This window comes from Miniopterus schreibersii (assembly GCF_964146895.1).
Source record: "Miniopterus schreibersii genome assembly, chromosome: 8".
NCBI classification, from domain to species: domain Eukaryota; kingdom Metazoa; phylum Chordata; class Mammalia; order Chiroptera; family Miniopteridae; genus Miniopterus; species Miniopterus schreibersii.
In genome coordinates, this window is record NC_138109.1 from 60,147,496 (window position 1) to 60,174,060 (window position 26,565).

The 26,565-nt window shown below is 33.7% G+C and overlaps 1 protein-coding gene across 3 annotated transcripts in view; it reads left to right on the forward strand.

Moving 5' to 3' along the window:
* FNBP1L (formin binding protein 1 like) overlaps positions 1-26,565 on the forward strand; it is an 88,425-nt gene that overhangs the window by 46,207 nt on the left and 15,653 nt on the right. For 2 of the 3 annotated variants that reach the window (XM_081144183.1, XM_081144182.1), the window contains exons 3-9: positions 6,040-6,093; positions 7,324-7,471; positions 8,218-8,280; positions 13,951-14,055; positions 16,735-16,863; positions 18,643-18,789; positions 20,421-20,624. In XM_081144183.1, the coding sequence (XP_081000309.1) occupies positions 6,040-6,093; positions 7,324-7,471; positions 8,218-8,280; positions 13,951-14,055; positions 16,735-16,863; positions 18,643-18,789; positions 20,421-20,624 (850 nt within the window). Of the gene's footprint in view, positions 1-6,039; positions 6,094-7,323; positions 7,472-8,217; positions 8,281-13,950; positions 14,056-16,734; positions 16,864-18,642; positions 18,790-20,420; positions 20,625-22,032; positions 22,192-26,565 lie in introns of all 3 variants that reach the window. The other variant, XM_081144184.1, reaches the window with a different exon arrangement.

A 26,565-nucleotide genomic window follows, 5' to 3' on the forward strand; every position in this document is an offset into this window, starting at 1 on the left:
TTTTATATATTAGGAAACTGAGTTATAGAGAGGTGAAGATAGAGCTGGCTAGATTCAAATCTGGCTACAGAGTCTGGGCTCTTGCTATTATTACATTATGCTGCCTCTCAGCATAGGAACAATCAATAATTCTGTACTCAAGAAGATTTTTTCCTATCACCGGTGTCTAGTATCACAGAGACATTTTTAGGTCTTTAAAGTATTTTACTACAGGAAAGAAGTTATCTAAACACCTGATAACATACTCTTTCCAACTAACACATCTGTTTATAATGTAATAATTTTAGAAATTTGATTAAAATATAAATTATGTTAATCATAAATTTAGGTCTAGTTGTATTTTTTCCATAAAGATAAGAACAGATAAAAAATGGTTAATAATTTAGAAGCCCTTCCTTTTAAGAAAATGTTTTTCTCATGAGGGAAGGTAAAAATGAACCTTTTAAGAGCCCCAGTTATCTTAATTTTCTTCTTAAGAGACATTAAGAATACTTCTGGGTGTTTTTAAAGTCTCATTTAGAAAGTGTTCAATTTTTAGTTATGAGAATTTAAGACAAATACCTTTTACTTTTATTATTCCTATAACCTGTTCTAAATTGGAGTTAGGAATAACCTAAAGTTACTTTACTTCTCTCTGATTCTTGCCTTTAATATTCTTCTAACTCAATTAGGTATTTTCTCTTGATTTATCAGAGAAGAGGAAACAGCATGGAAATTAGAGAAGCTTTCTTTACTGTCATATAACTGTATTTTAATGATATGTTTAGATTGGACTTCACATAGTTTTCAGAATATTTAATCTTTTTTTTCTTCTCATTTCATTCTTTTATACCTAAAAAGACCTGAAATCCCCCCTAACCCCCCCAGTTAATTATGCACTAAACTACTAATCTACAACTGGGTTTTGCGTGTTCAGTTTATATATGCAGCTGTCTCATTTCATTTTCACAGGAATTTGATGATCTTTGTTGCCATGGTATTTTTAAGATTGTAGAGTACAGTACTTGCCTTGTAGTAGCATCCAACAGTAAACTTGTGGAATAATTCAACCAGTGAACTCTACCACTTTACTAGTAAAGGTGACTCAAGCCTGTCACCTTAACAAGAATTGCAAAGCCTATTCCTGATTTTTGTATATATTTTCTTAGGTTAAATGATGAAGCAGAACCTAACAAGTAAAACATAAAGCTCTTTTAAAATATATATATATATTTTTTTATTGTTTGTTTGTTTGTTTTTAGAGAGGAAGAGAGAGGGAGAGAAGAGAGAGAAACATTGTTGAGAGAGAGAAATATTGATTGGCTGCCTCCTGCACGTCCCCTACTGGGCGATCAAGCCCACAACCCAGGCATGTGCCCTGACCAGGAATCTAACCAGTGACCTCTTGGTGCATGGGAGGACACTCAACCAACTGAGCCGCACTGGCCGGACAAACATAAAGCTCTTAAGAAAGAAAATAACTTCTAACCAGTTGTGTTAAATATTTTGATAGCCAGCTTTCCAATGAAAAGGACTTAAAGACTATGTTGTTTAAGCAGCTAAAAAAGTAATTTGGTTGTTAAATGGTGTTGGCTGTATAAATAACCTAGTTAATTTCTTACCTCTTTTATAATGCTTTGAATGATTTTATTCCCAAATTATTTATTTTTTGTAGCCATTCGAATTGTGTAGCAGTTAGCAAAATGAGGTAAATTTTTGTTTCATTATCTTATATGTATATAAAATATAGGCAAATCAGACAGATGTAGCTGCTTATTTGGACCTAGGACTATGAAGGTATTATATGGTTCTCTTTAAAAATCTAATATTTAGAAGGAAAATAGAAGTTATCGATTTGCAGAACAAAATTTCTCTGTTTCCTTGAACATACCTGAAAATATTCTTCTGAAAGATCTGCAGTTGCCTAGAAACCACATTGTTATGCCTGTCACATACTAAAGTAGCAAATGAATTGTCCCATATATTCTTTGGGTATAGACTAGAAAGCTGATACCGTACATGCATCATCATCCCATTTACAATTTAGGTACATTGTACCTTTTGACATGCTAAAGATAAAGCATAACTGGGAACTGGCATTTAAGAAATGAGAATAGATATTAACTTTGTTTACCTTCATGTCCATAGAATCTTGTTTGGTTTTCTTCTAGTTCTCTCAGGCATAAACATTTAAGTCCTCTTATTTCTTCTTGTCATCTGTCTATTTCAGCATCTGCCACTAGTATAAGTATAGTAATTGAGGATGAAACATGTCCCTTTAAAAAACAAATATATTCAGAATTTGTTCTAATATCACTTGTAGCAATTCCTTTTTAAAAAACAATTTTAAAAAATTGTGGTAGTGTGTACCCAACATTAAATTTTTAAGTGTACATTTCAGCCATGTTAAGTATATTAATACTGTTATGCAGCCAATCTCCAGAACTTAATCATCTTGAAAAACTGAAACTTTGTACCTATTAAATAACAACTTCCCATTTTCCTCTTCCTTCAGCCCCCAGCAATTCTGCTTTCTGTTTGTGTTTTTCGTTTTGTTTTTAAATTTAAAAAAATCTTTTTTTGATATGTCTTTATTGATTTCAGAGAGCGGAAGGGAGAGAGGGGGAGAGAGTGAGAAATATCAGTGATGAGAGAGTCATTGATCGGCTGCCTCCTGCAACCTCCTGCTGGGGATTAAGCCTGCAATCTGGGCATGTGCCCCGACTGGGAATTGAACCTCGTTCTCCTGGATCCTAGGTCGATGCTCAACCACTGAGCCAGGCTGGCTGGGTCTCTGCTTTCTGTTTTTATGAACTTGTCTGCTCTGTGTATCTCATAAATGAAATCATACAGTATTGTTATCATTGTTGTAGTTATTGTTATTATTATTATTATTATTTTGACTGGCTTCTTTCACTAACCGTAATGTTGTAAGAGTTTATCCATGTTGGGCATGTGTCAGAATTTCCTTCCTTTTTATTCTGTTGTATCTATATGACACTTTTTGTTTATTCATCTGTTGATGGACATTTGGGGGGTTTTTGCCTTTTGGCTATTGTGAATAATGATGCTGTGAACATGAGCATATAAATATGTGTTTGAGTCTGTGTTTTCAATTTTTTGGGTATATACCTAGAAGAGGAATTGCTGGATCATAATTCTGTGTTATTTTTTGGAAGAATTATATACTGTTTTCTGCAGTGGCTGAACTATTTTACATTACTACCAGTAATGTACAAGAGTTTCAATTTTTCTACCTCTCTACTCACACTTGTTATTTTCTGTTTTTTATCTATTTTTATAGTAGCCATCCTAATGGGTGTAAGAAATCTCATTGTGGTCCTGATTTTCATTTATCTCTACTGATTAGTGATATCAATCATTTTTTTCATGATTGTTGGCTCCAAGAGCCCCTCAAATATACCACTGGGAATGGGTAAAGGAGTCATGGCAGATTCCACCATACTGCTAGTGAGATCAAGAAAATCTTGGAGCACGGCCGGCATGGCTCAGCAGTTGAGCATCAATCTATGATCCAGGAGATCGAGGTGTGATTCCGAGTTGAGACCCAGTTTTATCATCATGATGTCAAAGATACAGGTCCTTCTGGTTTCTTGTGAAGGCAGCCAGTTCTGTATTCATGAAGGTTAGGAACTCAGTCTTGGAGAGTTTGTGGCCATTACCAACCTTCTCAGCATAGTTGTGGAAAATAGCAAGCAGAGACTCAGTGTACCTCTTGGTCTCTGTAGGGTTGGACATTTTTGCCATGTTGAGAGTGGAGCAAGGCACAGAGGCTGTGAGCAGGAGTGGTGCCTGTGTGTGGATATCTTTTACATTTAATTTTCCACTTATATGAGAAAAGATACATGGCTCTAAGTGATGGAAAACCCAATTTGAGCTAGTTTAGATAAAATGGGAAATTTATTAACAGGAAAAGTTTATTTGTTGATTTTTTTTTTAATGGATTTGATATTTTTATTTGAGCTTAAGAAGTTGAATAGTCAAGCTGCTGGAAGGCCTGATGCAGCTGGGTCACAGGGAAAAAAGTCAGTGTCTGAAACACAGCCAGAGCCCTTTGTTGTTGTCTTTTTCTTTTTTCTTTTGGCTCTGGTGGGTTGGCTTTATTTTTTTCAGTGCAGACTGGCTTTCTCCATATGGCAGAAAACACAGTCACCAACAATGCCAGATTTATGTCTCGGATTCAGCTCTCATAGTGGCCTCAAAGCTGTATTGGGTCCAAAGATTTAAAAATTCCTGGAAGAGAACTCTTTGGCCCAGCTAGATTGTTTTCTATCTCTGGATCATTTAACTGAGGCCCATAAATAGGGCCATTTGTACTAATCTGGCAATTCGTAAGCCTGTTAACTGTTAGGTATAGGGAGGGCTTTAGAAAAGGGGTAATACCTAGTCTTAGGTGTCTAATACTACCCTTCTGCCAGAAGATACAGATAGTAGTATGATTTGCATCCCATTTTACAAATAAATATGATATTGATCATCTGTTAAATAGTAATTAGAACTCAGAGACCCTTAAATTTTGATAGGTTGAAAATGTATAGAAATGATTTTCAGCCTTTAAAATTTTTTGAGATATCTTATACTCCATTATTTAACTGTAAAAATGTAGTTTTAATAAAAGTGATCTTAAGTTTTAAGAAATTCTTTGGACTATTTTACAATTTTAACTAAAACCAAAAATAAATATAAATATGGCAAAACTAGAATGGATAAAAAAGATTAAAACCAATGATTTAAATGTAAATTCAGTAGTATGGTATGCTGAATATCACACATATTGTATATATAAATAATAGTGTAATCTTTGGAGATGCCCCAAAATTACATTTATTCAATTTTTTAAATTATTTTTTTTAATCCTCACTGGAGGATACTTTTTCCATTGCTTTTCAGAGAGAGTGGAAGGGAGAGACAGGCAGACAGAGAGAGAGAAAGAAACAGCAATGTGAAAGAGACTCATCGATTGGTTGCATCCCGCGCATGCCCCAACCAGGGCTAGGGATCAAGCCTGTAACTGAGGTGTGTGCTCTTGGACGGAATCGGACCCAGGATCTTTCAGTCAGTAGGCTGAAGCTCTAACCACTGAGCCAAACTGGCTAGGGCAGGAGTCCTTCTTTTTAACAGGTACATTCATTCTCAGGGTCAACAGTAGCTTTTTAAAAATTTTTATTTTTTTGTCACACATCTATATCTTGATCCTAGAAATTTCTTCAGAGTTTCAGTTTTTGCTATATTTTTCTATTGTATATTTTTATTTAGCTGTTCTACAGGAACATTCAGCTTAAAGTAAGAGTCCTGTCATACAAGAAGAAGTTTGGAAATGGGATTCTAGAGCTTAGAGAATGTCAGAGCATTCTTGTGAATTTCTTGGTCTTCCCATTCATGAGTGGAAGATGTTACATTAGCTTCAGTCATCCTGTCCTCACACATTTGTATCCAAAGCAATAAAAAAGTGTGAAGAAGAGGCTGCTCCTTGTGTAAAACTTCCCCCCTTTTATTATAAAAATTATCACAAAAAGTTAAAGAGTCAATTAAGAAACAGAATCTATAGTACTTGAACACCTTATAGTAGGAGGAACTTGATAAAGTATAGGATGATTACCAATTTTTGTGAATGTGAGGGTTATATTCACTTGAATATGCTGTGTATATATAATTCTGGACAACTTTGTTAGGAAGGCAGGGGTAATTTTCTATCTTTCTTTTTCCCCCCTTTCTTCCCTCTCTGCCTGCAGTGCAGGTGTGTTCCTCTTCTAAGCAGGGGGTTGGGGGGGGAAGAGTACTTTTTTTATCTGATAGCATAATCAGCCAAATTGTTATGATTATACTCATATAAACACAGAAATAACATTTCTTTCTACAAGTGTTGGTATTTTTTAAAAACTCAAGTAACGATCATATATTATGTTAATGATAGTAGAAATCGTGTTGTTCTTAGTCGTTTTATATCATTAAATTCTTCAATGAAATTGGAAACATTCAGAATATTTCAATTCCAACAACAATATTTCTTATAAATTTTTAAAAATCTTTTTCCTGTAGAAATTTGGTTAAGAAATACTGTCCCAAACGTTCCTCCAAAGATGAAGAACCAAGGTAAATTATATACCTGTTTATTATTACATATTAAAAATTTAAAAACACATTTTTATTTGGTAAATATTATGTTGTTAGCTTTCTTTTTATTCAGAATATTACAGATGTCCCTTTTTCTCCCCATTCTACCCCACCCCACCCTCATCCCCAGTCCCTCTGTTAGCTTTTCATTAAGGTTTTTTTAGAGTTTATTTTAAATCAATGTTTATGAAAGAATGAATACTTTAATATTGAAACTTGAGAATAATTTTCTAGAATAGTTGATGTGTGGATTTCTAAGTAAGATGTAGACTAGAACCCCACTTGAGGAATTTAGTCTCTAGAAGAAAAGAGTATTTTTTCCATATTTATTTTGTAGTTTTCAGCTTCTTGCTTTTGCTCTTACAGGTAGTAAAACAGTTTGGTAGACTGGTTTAAAGGGATAATGAAAAGGAGGGTAATTGCCTCTGAGCTTTTGGAAGTCTTAAACAGGGATATGTGGATGGCTGTAAAATGCAGAAACAAAAAGAGACTTGACTTAAACAACTTTGTGTATAATTGTCAGTTGTTAGGATTTTCAGATTTAGTATTAATGCAGTCCTGTCCTAGCTGTTCGCCTTCAGCTGTAAGTGTATTTAGGCAGTATATTCAAAGTCGATCTATACATTTTAATACATTGTTTCTCTTTGTTTCTCTCCTTCCCTCCACACACATTTTTTTACCTTTATTTTTGCCCCTTCTTACCCACCTTTGATGCCAACCATAATGGTACGTCACTTCCATTCAGGATGTGGGCAGGCGTATAGGCACCTGTGTCCAGAGCTGATAGCAAAGTTTTGTAGATCAGCCATCCAGATGCGTTTGAGGGGTGTGATTGGCAGCGCATCATCTCTGCAACAGGTTCAGCTGCCAAGCCTAGGAATCCAACCAAGTTCATTCCCAAGCTCAGGCCAGTCAATTGGCAACTTAAGATATTCCAGTATGCCAAAAGAACCTGCAGGTAGTAGTATTATTATTTTTGACCCCAAATATCCCTTTATGTATAAATTAAGACTACATGAAGATATACAAACATGTACAACTTGAACTTTATGCGGGATTCCTTCCATATAAAGTTAATTTAGAGCTAGTAGCTAAGATTTAGGTTGAATATGCTAAAATTTGTCAAGTGTCAGGCTCAATCCATACCTCACAAAAAACATTTGTAATGAAAATTAAAAATTTCACCATTTTTAAATATGTTTTTGTCAGGTTTACTTCATGTGTAGCCTTTTTTAACATCCTGAACGAGTTAAACGACTATGCAGGACAGCGAGAAGTAGTAGCAGAAGAAATGGCACAGAGAGTTTATGGTGAATTAATGAGATATGCTCATGATCTGAAAACTGAAAGAAAAATGGTAATTATTGTTTTTATCCAGTAATAATAGTATATGAAATATTTTCACAAATAAAATACTTTGCTCTTTAAAATAATGTGTATTCAGTATAAATTGGTTTTCTATTTCACTGTAGTTCTTCTAACTAAAATCATCTCAAGATACTCTTGTTAATTAGTGATCCTTTTGGATTCAGGACTAAGGTTTGGTAAACTGTATAACCTAAATCCAGCCTACTGCCTGTTTTTGTTCCTGGTTCTCACATGCTAAGACTGGTTTTTACATCTTCAGATAATTGAAAAGAAAAAAATAGTATTTTATGACATGAAAATTATATGAAATTCAAATTTCAGTGCTTGTAGATAAAGTTTTTTTGGAAGAGACCTACACTTAATCCTTTATGTTTTGCCTTTTACTGGTTTTGCATCACATCACAGAGTTGAAGAGTTAAATATTTGTAACAGCAGACCATATGGCTTGCAAATCCTAATTTATGTTATCCTTTATAGAAAACGTTTATCAACCCCTGTTCAAGACAGTCATTTATTTTCTTAGAAATTATGTCTTTAAAAGATATATTTAAAATACTCAATAATATTCTATAAAATGTATTTTAGAGAGTTTTGTTTTACTAAAATTTCTTATTAAATTTTGATAGTTATATAATTAGTATCTTGAAAAAAATAAAGTGAAAAGCCTTTTTGAGACTTTATTTAAATATAATTTTTATTTGTTCTGTTTGTGTTTTTGGTTATTATGATCTTCAGCATCTTCAAGAGGGACGGAAAGCTCAACAGTATCTTGACATGTGCTGGAAACAGATGGATAATGTGAGTTACAGTGTTTCATAAAATTTTGTAGACTTATTTAGCCCTGAATTTCCTTATGTTTCACTTGAGTTTAATATTTCTACTTGAGTTTAATATTTCTCAACAATTTGACATTGTTATAGAGAACGTGAGATCATTTTGTCATTTTTTCCCCTGTGTGATTCTATACTTGTACCATCTCTATAATATTCAGGTAATTGTAAACATTTAGGAAAATTCTTTTTGTCTTTACAGTAGTTACTATAAAATATTGATAGAGGATAGAAGTAATAAGGATTACTTATACTAATAAGTGATAATAATAAGTGATAAGATATATCAGTGATATATCTTAGATGACCATTTGAGACTGAGAAGACCTAGATTCTAGTTCTGTCATTTACTTATCACTGGATTTTTGTTGACTTCATTTTTAGCATATGAAAAATGAAGAGTGGACTAAATTATATGAAATGTTTCTTCCAATTCAGTGATTCTGTAATAATGTAAATGTTCTTGTACTAGGCTGCTGGTCATAGACCATCTCGTTGTAGGAAATAGAATACTCTGTAGGTAGGGCAAAATTATAAGAGCATAGTAATTGTTTTCTTAAAAAACTGTCTAAGGGTACTTGCTAATGTGGTTTTTAAAAAAATGTTCTGGCACACAGTCATTTGAAAACAAGGAGTCTACATGGAACGCTGTTGTCTCCTTTCTCCTTGACTAAAATGCTCTCTCAAATGTTCTGTAGTATAAGATTAGTATTCTTTTTGAATCTCAGATTAGCAAGCAGTTTGCTCTTTTAAATTTTTTTTTTTTAATTTGTCTTTAGTGCTGAAACAGTTTACTCTATACCTGCATGTTTTTATGATGGACACTGTGTATTCCTTGAAAGTTATGTTGGAGGGAGTTTTTCATGTTAAATTAATCAATTTAGTTTGTGGTTGTTGGAAAAAACAACCACATGCATATGTGCACTATTTTGAGCCTTTTTCCTTTTTAAAAATGTGTCATAAAATTTCAAAAATTTTCTGTGTAACTCATTGATGTAAGATTCTAATCATCAGTGCTAATTGAGAATTTTTAGGTATACTAATACTGTAGTCTATCTTTATTTTTGTTTTCATCTTCCCTTTAATTGGTTTCAGCAAGACTTTTAGGGAGTGTTTACATTTGTTAAATTTTAAATTGCCTAGCATCCTTGGTATCTGACACCCGATGAGTGCTTGTGAGTGAGTGTTTGTGTTTTCATTTGCACAAAAAATACTCCTACGCTTATGAGTAATGGATCCCTTTAAAAACAAATGTTGGCTCAAATCATTCCTGTTAATATGTGCTGACTTGCCTTTAGAATAATTGGCAGTTATTAAGCAAAAGTTACAGGGGTAATAAGAAAGAAGCATCAAAAAATGTAGGAGAGATTTCTTTAATGCATTAACAATACCATGAAATAAAGGTGAGTGCAGCTCAATTCATGTTTATTGAAGGCATCCTTGACATGTAGCGGGTCCTGGAGGTACAAAAGTATATGTGACATGGTTCTTCTTTCCGTGGAGCCTGCAGTCTCGTGAGGGAGGCAGACAGGTATAATTTTCTGTGTATTATGTAGAAATGTGTGCAGGTTCTCATTTCCTAGTTCCACGTCTTCCTGCTTGATTTAGAAAATGCAGTTATAAAATTCCTAACATGTTTGAAATAATGAAGGAGATTTAAAAAACTGGGAGAGACAGGTTGAATTAGATACAGAGTATTGAAGATTGAAAACACACACATTTAAAATATAGTTATTAACCCCAAGATAAACAAAATAGGCAGCAGGACACTTAAATTCTAGAGCATAAGAGACTAGTGAGTGAAGATCTTGATGGAATGATCAGATTAAGAAGATAGAAGCATTGGAGATGCTAGGTCTACCCGCTTAGGCAGCTCCAAGTAACAGCTTATACATGTTTACAAGAAGAGTGCTCAAAAGTGCAGCAGTTTCAGAGTTGTCAGTGACTCAGTGATGCCACAAAGGCTGCCTCTCTCTCCTTTCTGTTCACTTTGCCATCTTGACCATGTTGGCTTTTTTCCTGAGGCTTGTCCTCTATAGTCAGCAGTTGATTTAAGCAGCCAAGCACCACATCCTCATTCAGCTGCGTGCAGAAGCATTAAAAAGGGAACATACCTTTTCCAACTATCCCTTCTTGTCAGGGAAGGAAGACTTTCCCAGAAAACCTCCAGTAGACTTCCTTATGGGTGCCTTTGACAGGATTAGATTACTTGACCTTACCCCAGCTGTGGGAAAGCTGGTAAAGCAAGTACTGTATCAGCTATTTTTTTAGTCTCTATACTGGGAGGTGGGCTCTTCTAAGAAAGGATGGAGCGGTAGAAGTGGCTGTTGATTAGTTTGCCACACAAAGGAGAAGACTGGATGATCTTTTCTGGAGTGTATTTGCATATTGTGTAAAGATACAGTATTTCTCAGGGAAGGAATATGTTAAATATTGTACTAGTGATTCTTTTGCTGTTGCAAGGAAATTATTAGGTAGATTTTTTTTCACAAATAATAAGACACTTAATATAAAAATACTTTTATATATAAGTAGCCTCAAATTGCACCAAGATTAGTAGCCTATAGCTACTCAATATTTTTAAAAAATGTTTTTATTGATTTCAGAGAGAGGAAGGGAGAGAAAGAGAGAGAGCTAGAAACATTAATGATGAGAGAGTCAGTGTTCGGCTGCCTCCTGCACATCCCTTATTGGGGACTGAGCCCACAACTGAGGCATGTGCCCTGACCAGGAATTGAACTGTGACCTCCTGGTTCATAGGGTGAAATTTAACCACTGAGCAACACTGGCTAGACTAGCTACTCAATTTGAAAACACAGCTCTGAACTGAGTTTCAGAGAATTAAATGTGGAAATTTAATCTTCACAGAAAAGTGACATTCTATATATTCATATTCAGATATATTTATATGCTTTGAATAAATTGTAAGTATTCCATTTGATGGCTCATACTAATTAAAATAGCAAGTGCATTTAAAGAACATTTCTGAGCATATTTATTTGATATAAATTATAGGTATGTCTGGTTCTAGGTATATTGTAAACTGAGCTAACTGAGAAGCCTTTGGCTACAGATACCTAGATATAATAGCTAAAGTATTTTTATTGTTTTTTAAGTTCCCAGCAGAGCTTATTTTAAATCTCTAACTGCTAGAAACAAGGGTAAACTAAAAGCCAGAGCAATAGGCGTATGAAGTGATACAGTGGCATTTGAAAAATGGGGGCAGAGGTGTTGGGGTATGGGTAAGTCCTTGGTAAGGACTTGGGTTTTAATTCTCACACAGGATTAGATTTTAGCTGTGTATTTTGTGGAGAGCTGGAACGGAAACTCCTGTATAATGTTTGAAACTTTGAAGGACTAAATCTGTTTCCCACTGGCCAAAGGAAACATCAGAGAAACCTGTCTTTGAAGATCAAAGGAGGCACACGGGTATCTTGTGAGAAATTTAAACCTTTTGACCTTGTACTTTGGAGGTTTGGAATTAAAATTTGCACTATCCATATAGTTTCATAGTCCCTAAGACAAGAAATTGACTTAGAAACTGATTCTAATAAGGGGGGGGGTAGATAAATAGAAAATGTTGACATCTTCTGCTTTCTTCTGAGCGGTTCTTAGAATATAGGTAGTAAAGCATATATTTGCCAGGCAAGAAACTGGAAGAGTCTTGTCTGGGGATTCTGACCAGCTTGAGAGAAAAGCATTACAGATATGGATACCAGGATTTCTTCAAGAAAACTGCCTGGCCATGTCACCCTAAGGAAAGACCGTGATCCACAAGCTCTGCCTGTAGAGCTTTCAGTTGGCTTTTTAAGTAAGAGCAGATAGGCAAGGATCCCCAGACATTTAAAGAAAACATCTAATGTAAACACCAAAGACCAAGAAAAGCAACTTTGAAACAGTGTAGGAATTAAAAAACAAAGTAAATAAGCAAGACACCTAAAACTAATATTAATATTCTCAAAGAGAATAGATATTACACCCATGAAATATGAATGATACTATTTCAAAAGGCATTAAGAACATAAAATAACTTAATAACAGAAATGAAAAAACCTACTTGAAGCAATGAAATTGAAGAAATCTCTCAGAAAGTAGAGCAAAATGACAGAAATTGAAAATATTAGAGAAAATATAAGAAAATAGGATTCATCCTGTAGGTTCATTTTCAAAATAATAAGCATCCTAAAAAAGAAAAGAAAATATAGAAAACAGAAAGAAAATAATAATTCAAGAAAACTTCCCCAGAACAGAAAGACATGAGTTTCTAGATGAAAAGGATTTTCCAGGTGCCCAGCACAGTGGCGCCTCACAAGACATTATCTTCATGAAATTTCAGAACAGTTATGAGAGAGAAAAGATCCTACCAGTCTCCAGAGAGGAAGAATAAAACAGATTTCATACAAAGGATCAGAAAGCTAAAAAAGAGTGGAGTAGTACTTTTTACATTTCTGAATGAAGGAAGACTTTCCTACTCTCGTTCATTCCCAGACAAATTTTATCAATTAAAAATAATATTAAAGGCCTTTTCAGCCTTGGAGACTTAAAAAGTCATCTCCCGCAAACCTTCTTTTAGCAGGCTACTGCTGAATGTGTTTCAGCACAATAAGGAAGTGAACCAAGAAAGGGAAGAAGGCTTGGAACTTGGAAATAGGAGATTCAAATCAAGGAGAGATGAAAGGAATCCCCAGGATAATGGTGAAGGGAAATCCCTAGGTTATAGCTGTGCGGTAGGCCTAGTTTGGTAACCTGTCCAAATTTTAGCAGGTCAAAACACTGAGAGAGATTTCATCAGGAAAATAAAATTGATAGAATTCTGATTCTGTTTGAATTAACTGAGGAAAGATTTAAGAACTGGGGAAACAAGGATTGAATAAGAGAAAAGTGTATCAAAACTGAACAAATTTAAAAAAAGAAGCTACAGGATTTAAAGAAGTACAAAGGAAAGGAAATACGGTATTTATCATATGGCTCAGTTGTGAATAGCTTTTACAAAGTCAAAGGAAGTTTGAATTCAATACAAAAATTTAACAGAGCCTGGTTCTGGTCTGATGGCATTTCCTGGGACACTTGGAAGAAACAACGTAAAAATACTTTGGGAGGGGTGGGAGGTGGGGGGAGGGGAGTAAAGAGGAGAACATGGGAGACATCTGTAGTACTTTCAACAATAAAATAAATTAAAAAAAGAGAAAGGAAAAAACCCCACTTTGGAGGGACATTTCCACATCTAAGTTCCATTGGGATCCCACCAAAAAAATAAAAATAAGAACAAGCAAACACCGAAACCAAACCAGGTAATCAAACATACAAAACAAGCAAAAAATACCAAACTGAAGATGAGCGTGTAATTAAAAATTGTAAAATACATATGATTTTTTTCTTATTGAGAAGAGATGAGGTATATAGTATTAACTCAGCCATGCCTGTGATTTTTTTTCTCCCCCACAATCTATAATGTTTGATATTTAAGGAACCCAGATTGATTATAATAGTAAAATTAATTTTCTAATTTGGGCAAATTTTACTCCTAGTGTGCAATTCTACACAGTATACAGTGGCAACATTTTAAAGTTTGTTTTGTTTTTTTAATGAGATGAATCTAATTTTATTTCTCAGTGTGATATTTTGATTATTTTCACAGAGTAAAAGGAAATTTGAAAGAGAATGTAGAGAGGCAGAAAAGGCACAACAGAGTTACGAAAGATTGGATAATGATACTAATGCAACCAAGGCAGATGTTGAAAAGGTAAGAAATAATCCAAACTGATTTTGATATCAAAATATTATTACTTGCATATGGGAAGTAGTTGTAGTATTGGTATTGGTATTAGAGTTTTCCCAAGGGATACACTGTATCTAAATCTAAAATATACAAATATTTACATACTTTAAATTATACATACTGGTCTGAGAAAGTAATTAATATGTGTTTATTTTATTGCAATATCTTAACTGCATTCAGAATGCATAGGGAAATCCTAACTGCTACTGGAAATGAGCTTCTGACCTATTCCAGAATATGATGAGGTCTAAGGTGTGTTTATGGGATATGCAGATGGGGGTTATGTAGTGTGCTTCCCCAATTTTACAGAAGGAAAACACAATAAAACTGTCAGATGCTCCCGGCTGGGCATGGTTCAGTGGTTGAGCATAGACCTAGGATCCAGGTGATCGGGGTTCGATTCCCGGTCAGGGCTGTTTGTTTATGCACTCATTCATTAATGTTGGAAAATGGAACCCTCTCTTGTCACTTACTAACTGATTCTGGGCCAGATATTCTGTAACGTAATGATTGGCAGGATCATCCCTGTAACTAACTGCTGCTGCTTTTCCTTCTCCCCTGCTATATGCTCTTTATCTTAGAACATTTGACAAAGTGATACTGCTGAAGTGTTGGGATTTTCAAATATAGATGAACCTTACTTTGCATTTTTGTATATACAAAGGCCCACCATTAATATATTTTCTCCTTAGGATTTTATAATTCCTACAGGAACAGAACACGAAAAAGTAGAAAAGAATACAGTTGATCCTTGAACAACTCAGGATTAGGGGCGCCAACCCCTGCACTGTCAAAAATCCACATATAACTTTCAACTCCCCCAGAATTTAATTACTGATAGCCTGCTGTTGACTGGAAGCCTTACCAATAACAAATATTTTGTGTGTTATATGTACTGTATACTGTATTCTTATAATAAAGTAAGTTAGAGAAATGAAAATGTTATTGAGAAAATGTTATTAAGAAAATCATTGGGAAGAGAAAATACATTTGCAGTATTTATTTCTTAAAAATTCACATGTAAGTGGACCTGTGCAGTTCACACCTGTGTTGTTCAAGGGTCGACTATAATTTATTTTCTGCCTTCCATTTTCTTTACATTTTAAAAGCCCCTAAAAATACATAAATTCCAGGCTATAATTACCTTAAAGTTCTTCTAATATAACTTGTAATGTTTATATCTTGTCTACCCTATTTTTAATGACTTCTGCCTCTAATGAAATTCCCTGTCATTGGAAATAATAATCTTCAGATAGTCTGTTCAATTTTTTTTTTTAACTTTAACATTTCATTATTGACCTCACTTGTCTGCTGTTCAGTTTTAGTTTCTTTGAGGTACCAAAAAATATGAAATTTATTTTTTCTTACAATAGCTTTTTAGATATTTGTAACAAATTCTCTATCCCAGGATGAATTGTTGTGTTTCTTCAATTATTCTACATGTGAAATAGCTTCAAGTTATCTTTCATTATGACTGCTTTCCTTTGGATACTCTTAATTCATGAATATCCCACTTGATTATGTTAGCTCAAGTTGGATGTAATAACCCAGATGTGGTCAGATCAGTCCTGAGTTTGATTACCCCCTTTGTTTTGAACACTACATTTATGTTAATTATAGCCTAAATGTATATCAACTTTTTGGGCAACCACATTGTTTGGATTGACTCCTACTGAGTTTATAGTTAAATGAAATCCACATGTCTTTTCATATATGGTGTGGTATGAGAATGTATATCTCTTTGTACTGTTCGTATTTATTTTTTATTTATTTTTATTTTTAAAATATATCTTTATTGATTTCAGAGAGAGGAAAAGAGAGAGAGAGAAAGAGTGAGAGAGAGAGAGAGAAACATCAATGATGAGAGAGTCACATCAATGATGAGAGAGTCAATGATCGAGCCCACAACCTGGGCATGAGCCCTGACCAGGAATCGAACCCCGATCACCTGGATCCTAGGTCGACGCTCAACTGCTGAGCCACGCCCGGCCGGGCTGAAAAATATTTCTACAAGAGCTGGAAATGAACAGAACTATATTCTAAATAAGCATTCCTTAAAGTGCCTGCAGTTTTGTATAGAGATGAAAAAATCATCGTTAACAATTACCTTGTCCAAAATCACCATTTTATCATTTTGGTTTTACTGAGTTAGTTCCAAGTGTATCACATTTAAAGAAATGTTTTACTACTAACTTTTTAACTTTTAAAATATTCCTGATGCTATTTTTCTCTTTTGATTAAAAGCTTACTGTTTCAAGCCATAATGTTTTCAAATATTTATTGAAAATTTTTTTTAACAATTTCAATTAGGTAAGGAGAAACTTGATTTGAATGGATTATTGCAAGGGGAAGTACTATTGCACTGAAAGAAAGGGAATATTTGCCGTAGGGAGGCTGCTCTGGCTATAGGATCTGCAAATATCTCCTTAAATTTTAAATGATATCAGTAGAGAAAAATCTAATTTTAATATAACTTTTAGAAAACTGTGTTAGCTCTCAGCTCATTGGAATTGTATATTGTAATCTTCTCACCTAGAATTGGGATGTGGCCTTTTGACACTCTACCAGAATCATTGGCATTAGTCCAGGTGGCAGTGATTTTGTTGCTCTTGTTGGTAATGATTTGGACCAATTTGCCTCTAGGCTAAACAGCAGTTGAATCTTCGGACGCATATGGCTGATGAAAATAAAAATGAATATGCTGCACAGTTACAAAACTTTAATGGAGAACAACACAAACATTTCTACGTAGTGATTCCTCAGATTTACAAGGTAAAATTTAAATATATGAAATTAATCTAGTTTTAGTGTTGGACAAGTTACTCTTTAAATGTAAAACTTGCATTTCAGGCATCAATCAGAATGTTTCTAGATTCACTAATCATCAATATTGGTGATAAGATTTATGATTATAGTTTTGAAAACGAAATTTTTTCTAACTTTGAAATCACTAATTTTCCTATAGCTTTATTATTAGTGTAATATACAGTCCACTAAAACAATGACATTTTCTAGATAAAATTTAATATGCTGTATTTTTAAGTATTACAACATAGGGGGAATTCATTGGAATTGTATATTGTAATCTGCTCACCTAGAATTGGGATGTAGCTTTGTGACACCATTCCAGAGTCACTGGCATTAGTCCAGGTGGCAGAAACAAATCTTATAAAATGTGTTTGCTAGCCAGATTTTTGCCTGCGTGTCTTCCTAGATGCCAGATCATAAATGTAATTTAGGCATGAGCTTGCTTTTAAATCCCATCTGTCATCACTTGATGATGGCAGCTGCCAAACACCCTCAGGTAAAGATCACAGAATTTCCACAAAGGTTAAATTATGTTACTGCCTATTCTACAAAGAAGACAAATTAGGGAAAAGCGATTTAGTGAAACATTGTTGAAAAAAGTCCTATCTAGGAGAGCAGAACTTATGTAGGGAGAGTGTCAGCCCAAATGTACTTTGTTTTCTTTGTAAGGCAAGTTAGACGTACAAGTGAAGCATAGTGAGAGGTGCTAGACTAGAGTGGGTATCAGATTTCGGTCATTTAATCCAGGTGTCTGTCCTACCAATCCTCACTCTGTGGTGCTTTTCTAGGTTTACCAGCTAAGCCTTATATTCTTGGGAGATCTTAATTTGGAGATCAACTCCTGTTTGTGTTTTGAGGCTTTATCCTTTTGTTTAGAGCTTGCTATGGAGCAGTCTGGCCATTTTGTGACAGTGGGGACAGTTCTTTTGTGAAATTGCAGGTCTCAAAATAAATTCCCAGACTTTTGGATGTAATTAAAGAGGAAAAGTTATATGAAGGCTATTGGAGTTTGGGGATTTGATCAGTGTAGCTGCTTCCTAGGAGAAAGGTCAGTCAGTGTTGGGAAACAGGAAGTGCCAAAAACTGTCTTTAAGTTGTTTAGCTTCATGTGTACCAGCATGATTCTTGGTGGCATGTGCCGATGAATTTTTGAATTGTGGGGATTCCACATATGTACCACTTTCACCTGTGGCTTTCTGTTGTACCCCTTGTGTCCCCAACCCTCAGAGTGACAACACTGAGCTATAGACTGTGTTAGATCTGGGTACCTGTTGGTATGCAGTCAACTGTGGATCCTTGGTCCAGCCAGATCTTACCAAAGTATTCTGAACTAGTTTAAGGGCTTAGAAATTTCAGACTTGTGTATGTTATAGGCTAATTGCTTAAAAAGGAAAAAAGAAGCATCAAAATTCTGTCTTCAAAAAAAACTTTTCCTGGAAGTATTAACAGCAACAACTGCTCTGTCTGAATAATGAAAGAAAGGTGGAGATACTATGAGTCAAGGAGTGGGTAGGTTATAGGGGGGCTCTTTAGATGGTTTGAAAAACTGTGTTACCTGGTTTTTATTTTCTTTTGCTATTTAACAGGACTCAAGTTTTAAGTATTATAAGTCTATAGCACTTGTTAAAAGGCATTAACAACAGTATAACTATTAGGGTAGAACTTAAATTTTTTGGGGGGGGGGGTTGTTTCAGAATAAAAAAAAGTTTTCATTTTTCTATTTTAAAAATTCCTGATTATTAGCAACTACAAGAAATGGATGAACGAAGGACTGTTAAACTCAGCGAGTGTTACAGAGGATTTGCAGACTCAGAACGCAAAGTTATTCCTATCATTTCAAAATGTTTGGAAGGAATGATTCTTGCAGCAAAATCAGTTGATGAAAGAAGAGTAAGTGCTATATAATTATATTTGAATAAATGTATTTGGTTTAGGTGTGTGGCTTAAGTTAGTGAAATGAATTGGAAAAGGAGTGAAGAAACTGATAAGCACTTGATTCTAAATTAAATTCTGTAGGAGAAAGCCTGACAATAGATTGGACTCCTTTTTGCTCTAAGGGCCATTATAAATACTAACATTCTAATTGTTTCAAAGAAGAGTTCTAACCTTTCCATCTCCTGCCTCCACTAATTTTTCAGTTATACTGCAAGAGTGTAATTAAGACCATGTTACAAACAGTATTAAACTGTTAGTCTAGTTAAAGTTTAGAGTAAGAAATGCTCAGATGATCTAGAATTGTAAAAGTTGCTTTTAACAAGAGTTGGCACTCGAACTGGATTTGAAGCATGGATATGGAATGGTGGCCCATGAAAAAGAAGGAAGGAGGGCATTGTGAGTGGAAGGTGGAAGGAACAGCATAGTCCTGCTCCCCTTGAGGAAATATGTCTAATCATATTATATCTTGATTAAGGTCTAGCAGAGTCACTTTTCAGTAAACGTTGATTGAGTGACCAAAAAGTTGGTATTATATTAGTGAGAATCCTTCCTGTAACAATTAGAATTCTGACTGTAATTTTAAAGAAAAGAGGATTTGGGGGTTTTTAAAGTGGGAATTCAAAGGTACATTTGTATTTTGGCATGGCTGGATCCAAGTTACAAATATAGCTAGGTCCCTCCTCTCTCACTCTTACCCTTTAGCAAATGATTGGTGGGGGTGGCATTAGTGATAAAATTAAGGCTTCACTTAAGAATGACTTTTGACCACATGACAGGCAAAATGCACTATTAACAGAAATAGGGAATAAAAGAGGAGAGGTGGTTAGGGGTGGGGAGGAGTTTATAGGGTTAAAGTATTCTGTTTGAAAAAATGAGTTTAAGGTGTTATTAAAATATTCGGATAGAGTATGTATGTCCAAAAACATTATAAATACTTATGTGAGTTTTAAAATTTTAGTTAAATAGTACTGAACTTTATGTTTTCACAGTGGCTTTTTGCGCTCAGTACTGTTTGTGAGCTCTTTTTCCATTGCTCTATTAACATTCCTGATTATGTATTTAATATATTTTATTTATCCTTTCCCCATTGGATGAATGAAAACTTTTCTACTTGTCTCTTACTTTCTTTTATGATTAGATGCCCTTTTATCTGTTCCAAAGGTCAACTTCTTTTTAGACATCCCAAAGCAAAAGGCCTTTTTCCTTTGAAACTTCTTACAATTTCTACTTGGGGATAATATCTTCCTATATTCCTTTTGTCATTCAGACCTTTCTTATCATCTAACTAGTCCTCAGATGAATTTCAGTGGGTTAAAGCTGTGGAATGAAAACATTCATGAATATTACAGATTAATAAAGTAGTAATTTGTTTGTAAATTGGCAGGGTTTTTTTTCTATTGGGATTTAAATAGGGTTTGTTGAAAATACACAGGAAGAAATTATTTACTTTAACCCTTAAATGATAACTGTAGAATTATTTCTTTAAATTTTTATTTCTTGTTTTCTGTAATGGATTCAAGCTTTGAAAGCTAATGTGGTATTATGAACAAATGGAATGGTTTTTAAAACATGTTCCTTGTGTATAGGACTCTCAGATGGTAGTAGACTCCTTCAAGTCTGGATTTGAACCTCCAGGAGACTTTCCATTTGAGGATTACAGTCAGCATATTTATAGAACCATTTCTGATGGGACTATCAGTGCATCCAAACAGGAAAGTGGGAAGGTGGATGCCAAAACCACAGTGGGAAAGGCCAAGGGCAAGTTGTGGCTCTTTGGAAAGAAGCCAAAGGTAAACGTCATAAAGTTCCTTTATGCTAATGATTTTGTTTTAGTGTGTCATTTAAATCAATGTAGGTATTGAATGGATAATGGTTTACTATTAATAGAAAATAAATGTTTAATTAACTTTCACTTATTAGAAACATAGAGTTTTATACCTTAATAGGAAAAATTATTTCTGGATTTAACATTTGACCACCACTGAATAATGAATAAACTGATAAGTTGTTCAGTATCTCTTAAATTATATGCTTTTGAAATTTCATTTATATATAGTTCAGTCAAAATTTCTAAGGAAACATTATGATCTAACTATATGAGCACTAAAATTACAGTTCTCAATTGGAATGAATGATTGACCACAGAAATATTAAATGTCAAATTAGGTCTAGATCATACTAATAAAGTTATTTTTTTTATCATCCATGTGAATATTTAATGGGAAGGGCTCAACGTTTGTGATTATTTGAAGTTTAAAAAAAATCTCTAGTTTACTAAGAATATCTCACTCTTCTTGTTGGAACCTGTCTTTTGATGTGCTGTTTATTTTAGATAGATAAATCTAGCTCAGCAGATGAGCAAATGGAATAGGGGAATGCTTACTCTTTTCTTAACAATTTAGTGATTATAATAGTATTAGTAGAATAGATATGTACTTTTAACCTCATGTCTGTGTTTATTAAAGCATACATTATTTTAATACAGTTTTCTGATTTTGACATGAATGTAGATAAAATTTAACTCATTATAATATACCTGTATATGTAAAATCACAATTATAGTTATCTCAAGCTTTATTCATGCTTTTAATAATATTGTCCAGTTGAGAAGTTGAGAGGTGAGTCTTTAAGTCAGGTCATAGTAGCCAAGAGAGCTTAGATAAACAAGGAATACTGGAGTTAAAGAAAAACGAGGTGCAATAGGATGAAACAGAGACAGTCCGAGAAGAAAGCCACAAATGTTACAGAATATTTTTTGGCCTATTTGTGATATTAACCAGTTACAGTTTTAACATTTTAATATTTTATTTTAATAAACATTACATATTATAGATAACTTTAACTGTAGCTGCTGTCTTTATCGCTGACAGCTACAGGTTAAGTTAAGGTAGTGCTATAATATTTTAGAAGTCAGAAGACACTTTTTAAAATCTAGGTCACATTGCTCTCTCTAACATAATTTGCATACTCTATTTCTAATCTGGCAGTTTGTAAAATGATGAAATGGTACATTTTTAAAAGTAAATTTGACTTTTAAAAATGATAATTTTGACAAAACTGTTAACTTTCTTATAATATTTTTATAGAAAACTTTGAGATATATTTTGTGAAAAGTATGTTGCCAAAAATAGAATTTTCATTTAGAAAAAAAGCTATGCACATTTGGCTTATTGATTCCTTTCTTTATTTCCATATTAGCCACAGTCCCCACCCTTAACCCCTACTAGTTTATTCACATCCAGTACTCCTAATGGGTCCCAGTTTCTCACATTCTCCATTGAGCCCGTGCATTATTGTATGAATGAAATAAAAACAGGGAAGCCCAGAATTCCTTCTTTCAGAAGTCTCAAAAGAGGGGTAAGTTTAATAATGGGTTAAAATGCATGATGGCCTATTGTGTGTGTAGTGTGGCTTTTAATACTCTCCACCCTCATTATAAGGCTCTCTCTCCTATAAATATGTAGTTTAAAAACACCACAGAATGAAGTATAGCTTCCCTCAAGTTAAAAATAACTCCTCTTTATAACATTTGAAATGCTCAACCATAAAAGAATGGTATTATAAAGAGGGTGCTGGGTACAGTCATATTAGCTATTTTTTTGTTTATGTGAAATCATATGTCCACCATTGTCTTGTAATGTATTTACATTTTTAAGACTTTCAGTAATTTGTCACTGGAGTTACTCATGTAATAATTTGTCACTAATGATGACTTCTGCCAATTTATAAAGCATTATTTTGTTGAAAAAAAAAATCAAGTTCAATTTTAATTGCCCTACTTTTTGAAGCATAAAACACAATTTCTAATAGTTAAATAAAAAATTAAAGATAGACATGTTAACTGTCAAGATTGTAGGTAAAATTAAGATAATATATTAGAAGATAGTTTGTAAATTATAAAGCCTATAAAAATAGTCGATATTTACATGAAATTTGTTTTCTTAAACTAAAAAAAAAAAAAAGGTTTATTCCTTCAGAATTTATTTATTTCTTTTTTTAAAATTGGTCAGTCTTTGGCATTTACTTATAACTAAAGATACTCTGCAAATGAAAAAATTTAGAATAGTAAAAAGCAAACATTAAACTCTTAGCAACAACTGTTGTATTGCTGATAAATAAAATAGTGTTATTCCATTTTGTTAGGCTAATTTTTCTTGTTGATGTTTGATTTCTAAGGGCATGTCTGTAATAGTCATAGCTCATAATTTAGATGCATTTGTGAGATTTGTTTGCACATATGAAAACCAAAGGTGTGAAAGCACCTTTGATAGCAGATGAGAACTGTGTCATATGAAGTCTAAGCATTAACAGTAATATGCTATAGTTGGGTTCCCTCTTGCTAGTGCTCTCTCTCCCCTTATTCCCCCTTTCCTCTCCCCTTCCTTCCTTTTCTTTCTCTTTGTTTTCTTCTTTCCTTCCCTTTTTAGCCTGTCTGTTTTTCTTATTTTTTGTATCCCTTTCTATCTTCTAATTGCTTTAGTTCATTTTCCCTTTTGGCCAGTGTAGAACATACATTAATTTAGGGCATGATTACATTATCATCTACATTCCCCGTAAAACAATATGCCACACTAAACTGATGTCAGTAATGCAGCAGAAATATCTTAGTGTATTATGTACCTTTTTGGACTTCCCTTTTTCCTATAATGAAACCAACCTTTTTGCATCTAACTTACCTAATTCTGTATGTGGGTGATATTATAGGTAATTAATGACATTTTGAAAAGTCCTTGTGAATGAGTGTGCATTACACCTACAGACAGTATGTAATAAGCAATAGAAATCATATTTGGGATTTCTATTGCCTGAATTTGAGGGTAGAATTACTATCTTCTCTATGATGATTGAGACTACATTAAATATTGTTACATAAATCATGAGAAATTATTATTTAGTAGCCATATTTTTGTGTAACCTTTTATGTATCCTACTCATTTAGTCTCCCAGGCCCAATTCCAATACTCTACACAGTATAGTCATGGGATATGAAGTAAATGTACTTCTATGAAAAATGTTTAGGTACTTAGAACTGTGAGCCCTAGAGAGTCTACAAGAGAAGCTTAAATATGTGACATAGTTACTCTTATTGGAAAAATTTATGGGCTAATTTTTATTACTATAGAACTTAAAAGTATCTACTTGGTCATTATTTCCACATATTGCTTTAACTTTAAATATTAGTATATTGGTTTTTTGGAGGGCCTAGTTCTAGAAAGCCCAAATCCTCTCACTTTTTAAATTATTTTTCATGGCAAAGAAAGAAGTGGTATGCAAGATAGATAATATGACAGACAAATCAGGGGGTTGGGGGGTAGAGGAAGAAGGAAAGTTCATTTCAGCCTTAGTGTTGAGAAATTTCTTTTTGATTGGTTACATATATTTCAAGAGTAACTCATGGACATGTTTTCCTTCCATTTAAGAATTTTCTCAAAATAGAAAAATCCAAAAAGAAGATAAGTTTTAAGAAGCCACGTTATGTGTTTTTACATGGACTTACATATAAGTCCATTAAGTTTACAAAGTAAGTCATAGTTCCCCCCTCCCCCAGTTTTATTGAGAAATAATTGACATACATCGTTGTATAAGTTTAGGATGTGCAGCATGATGGTTTAAAAACGACTTACATATAGTGAAATGATAACCACAATAAGTTTAATTAACATCACCTCATATAAAATACAATAAAAAGAAAAGAAAATTATTTCTCCTTGTGATTACAACTCTTAGAATATGCTCAACAACTTTCTTATATATTGTATGGAAGAGAACTCACTACTCTTTCTACTAAATCACTTCTAGGCACTTTAAAAATTTTTTTAAAAATATGTTTTTATTGATTTTTTTAGAGAAAGGGAGTAAGGGAAGAAGGGTGAGGGATGTTTAGAGAGAAACATCATCGACCAGCTGCCTCCTGCGCGCTTCCTACTGGGGATCCATCTGCAACTGGGTATGTGCCCTGACCCAGAATTGAACCAGTGACCTTAGTTCCTGGGTCAGCGCCCAACTGCTGAGCTCAACCGCTGAGCGACACTGGCAGGGCACTTCTAGGCACCTTTTATATTTCCACTAAAATAGCCCACCAAGTAAATTTCCTAAAATAAATTAAATCCCCAGGTGATTATGTAAAAACAGTATTTTTATAGCCACCATTTTTTCCAGTTTTATTGAGAAATAATTGACATACATCACTGTATAAGTTTATGGTATACAGCATGGTGCTTTGATCTACATATATTGCAGGGGTGGGGAACCTTTTTTCTGCCAAGGGCCATTTGGATATTTATAACATCATTTGAGGGCCATACAAAATTAGTTCCTAGATTTATCAAATCTCAAGTCCTGCCTGTGGTTGCCTTGGCAGGGCCAAACGTTCCCCACCCCTGATATATTGTGAAATGACTAGTCTTAAATTTTCTTAGAGCTGATAAATCGTACCATTCAAAGCAGAAACTCTTGTTTCAAGTTATATTTGTTATGTCATTTTTCCTAAATACCTGCATTTTGGCTTTCTAAAAATTTATAATTTCTTTTTCTTAAAGAAAACCTAGTATGCACAGTTCCCAGTATCTTTAAGGATTTGAGAAATGTTATATTGGATCAGTATTTTTTAATCTGACCATAGTACCGGTAGACCTTTTCTGAAGAATGAGGGTCTATAATTTCCTTCAGGATCTAACTGTTAATGGACATTTGGTGCACACCCAAACTTAACTACTTAATATAGAAATGAGTACTTTTTACTCTGTAAGTACTTCATTTCAGCTTACTGGTTACCCCCCCCCTTTTTTTCCCGTTTATTCAGGATCTTATAGACTTCTAGAGCCGTTTTTGTAAGCTTTTATCTATCCAGAGTGCAGTTCTTAGAGAAATTTTCTATCTTTAAATCAAATACATCTAATAATATTAATTGCCTGATTTTCTTTTTAGCTCCCTTGTGTATTTATTAAGATATAGTGGGTATGTGAAAATTTCTAGTTATAAGTATATAATAATTACATATGAGAGTAAGGTGTTCCTGTATTGAACATGAATTACTTTATATATTTCTAATATTTTTACAAAGAACTTGAGTGTTTTGTATCCCCAGAATTTGATTAGCTAAACATTGAAACATCTGATATTTCAGTTATAATTATCTTGATGTTTTTTTCTAAAACATTAATACAGAAACTGGAAAAATAATTTGCATCACTTAGAAATTTAGCTGGTAAAAATTATAAAAGATAAATCAAATACCTTAGGTATTTTACTTCTTGTCCTGTATATAATTTTTTTTAATCACATTTAAAGAAGAGCATGAATATCTTTTTAAAATTTAAACCATTAAATCTTATCAGGATGTTGTGGTTTTGTTTCCTGAAACTACTGACAGTCTAAAGAATGTTAAGCTTAATTTGGAAAGATAATGGATAGCATATGTCATCTTTTCTTATCATTATAACTGTTAATATACATGGCCAATTCATCAGAGATAACGGGTAGATATTTTTGTCAGCTATTTGTTAAAATTCATATTTTTATATGAAATTCTACCCGACATCCCCCAGACTTTAAAATATTATGATTTAGAAAACAGGGAAAGATAAAAATTTTAGAGGCTGCTAACCAAATGCAATGAATGTGAAGCTTAACTTTGTAAGGATGTCCTGTGTATTCTGGGTCACAGGGATGTGTGTGTGCATTTGTGTGCTTGCATGTGTGTGTGTGTCTCATGTGTTTAGTTGGGATGCT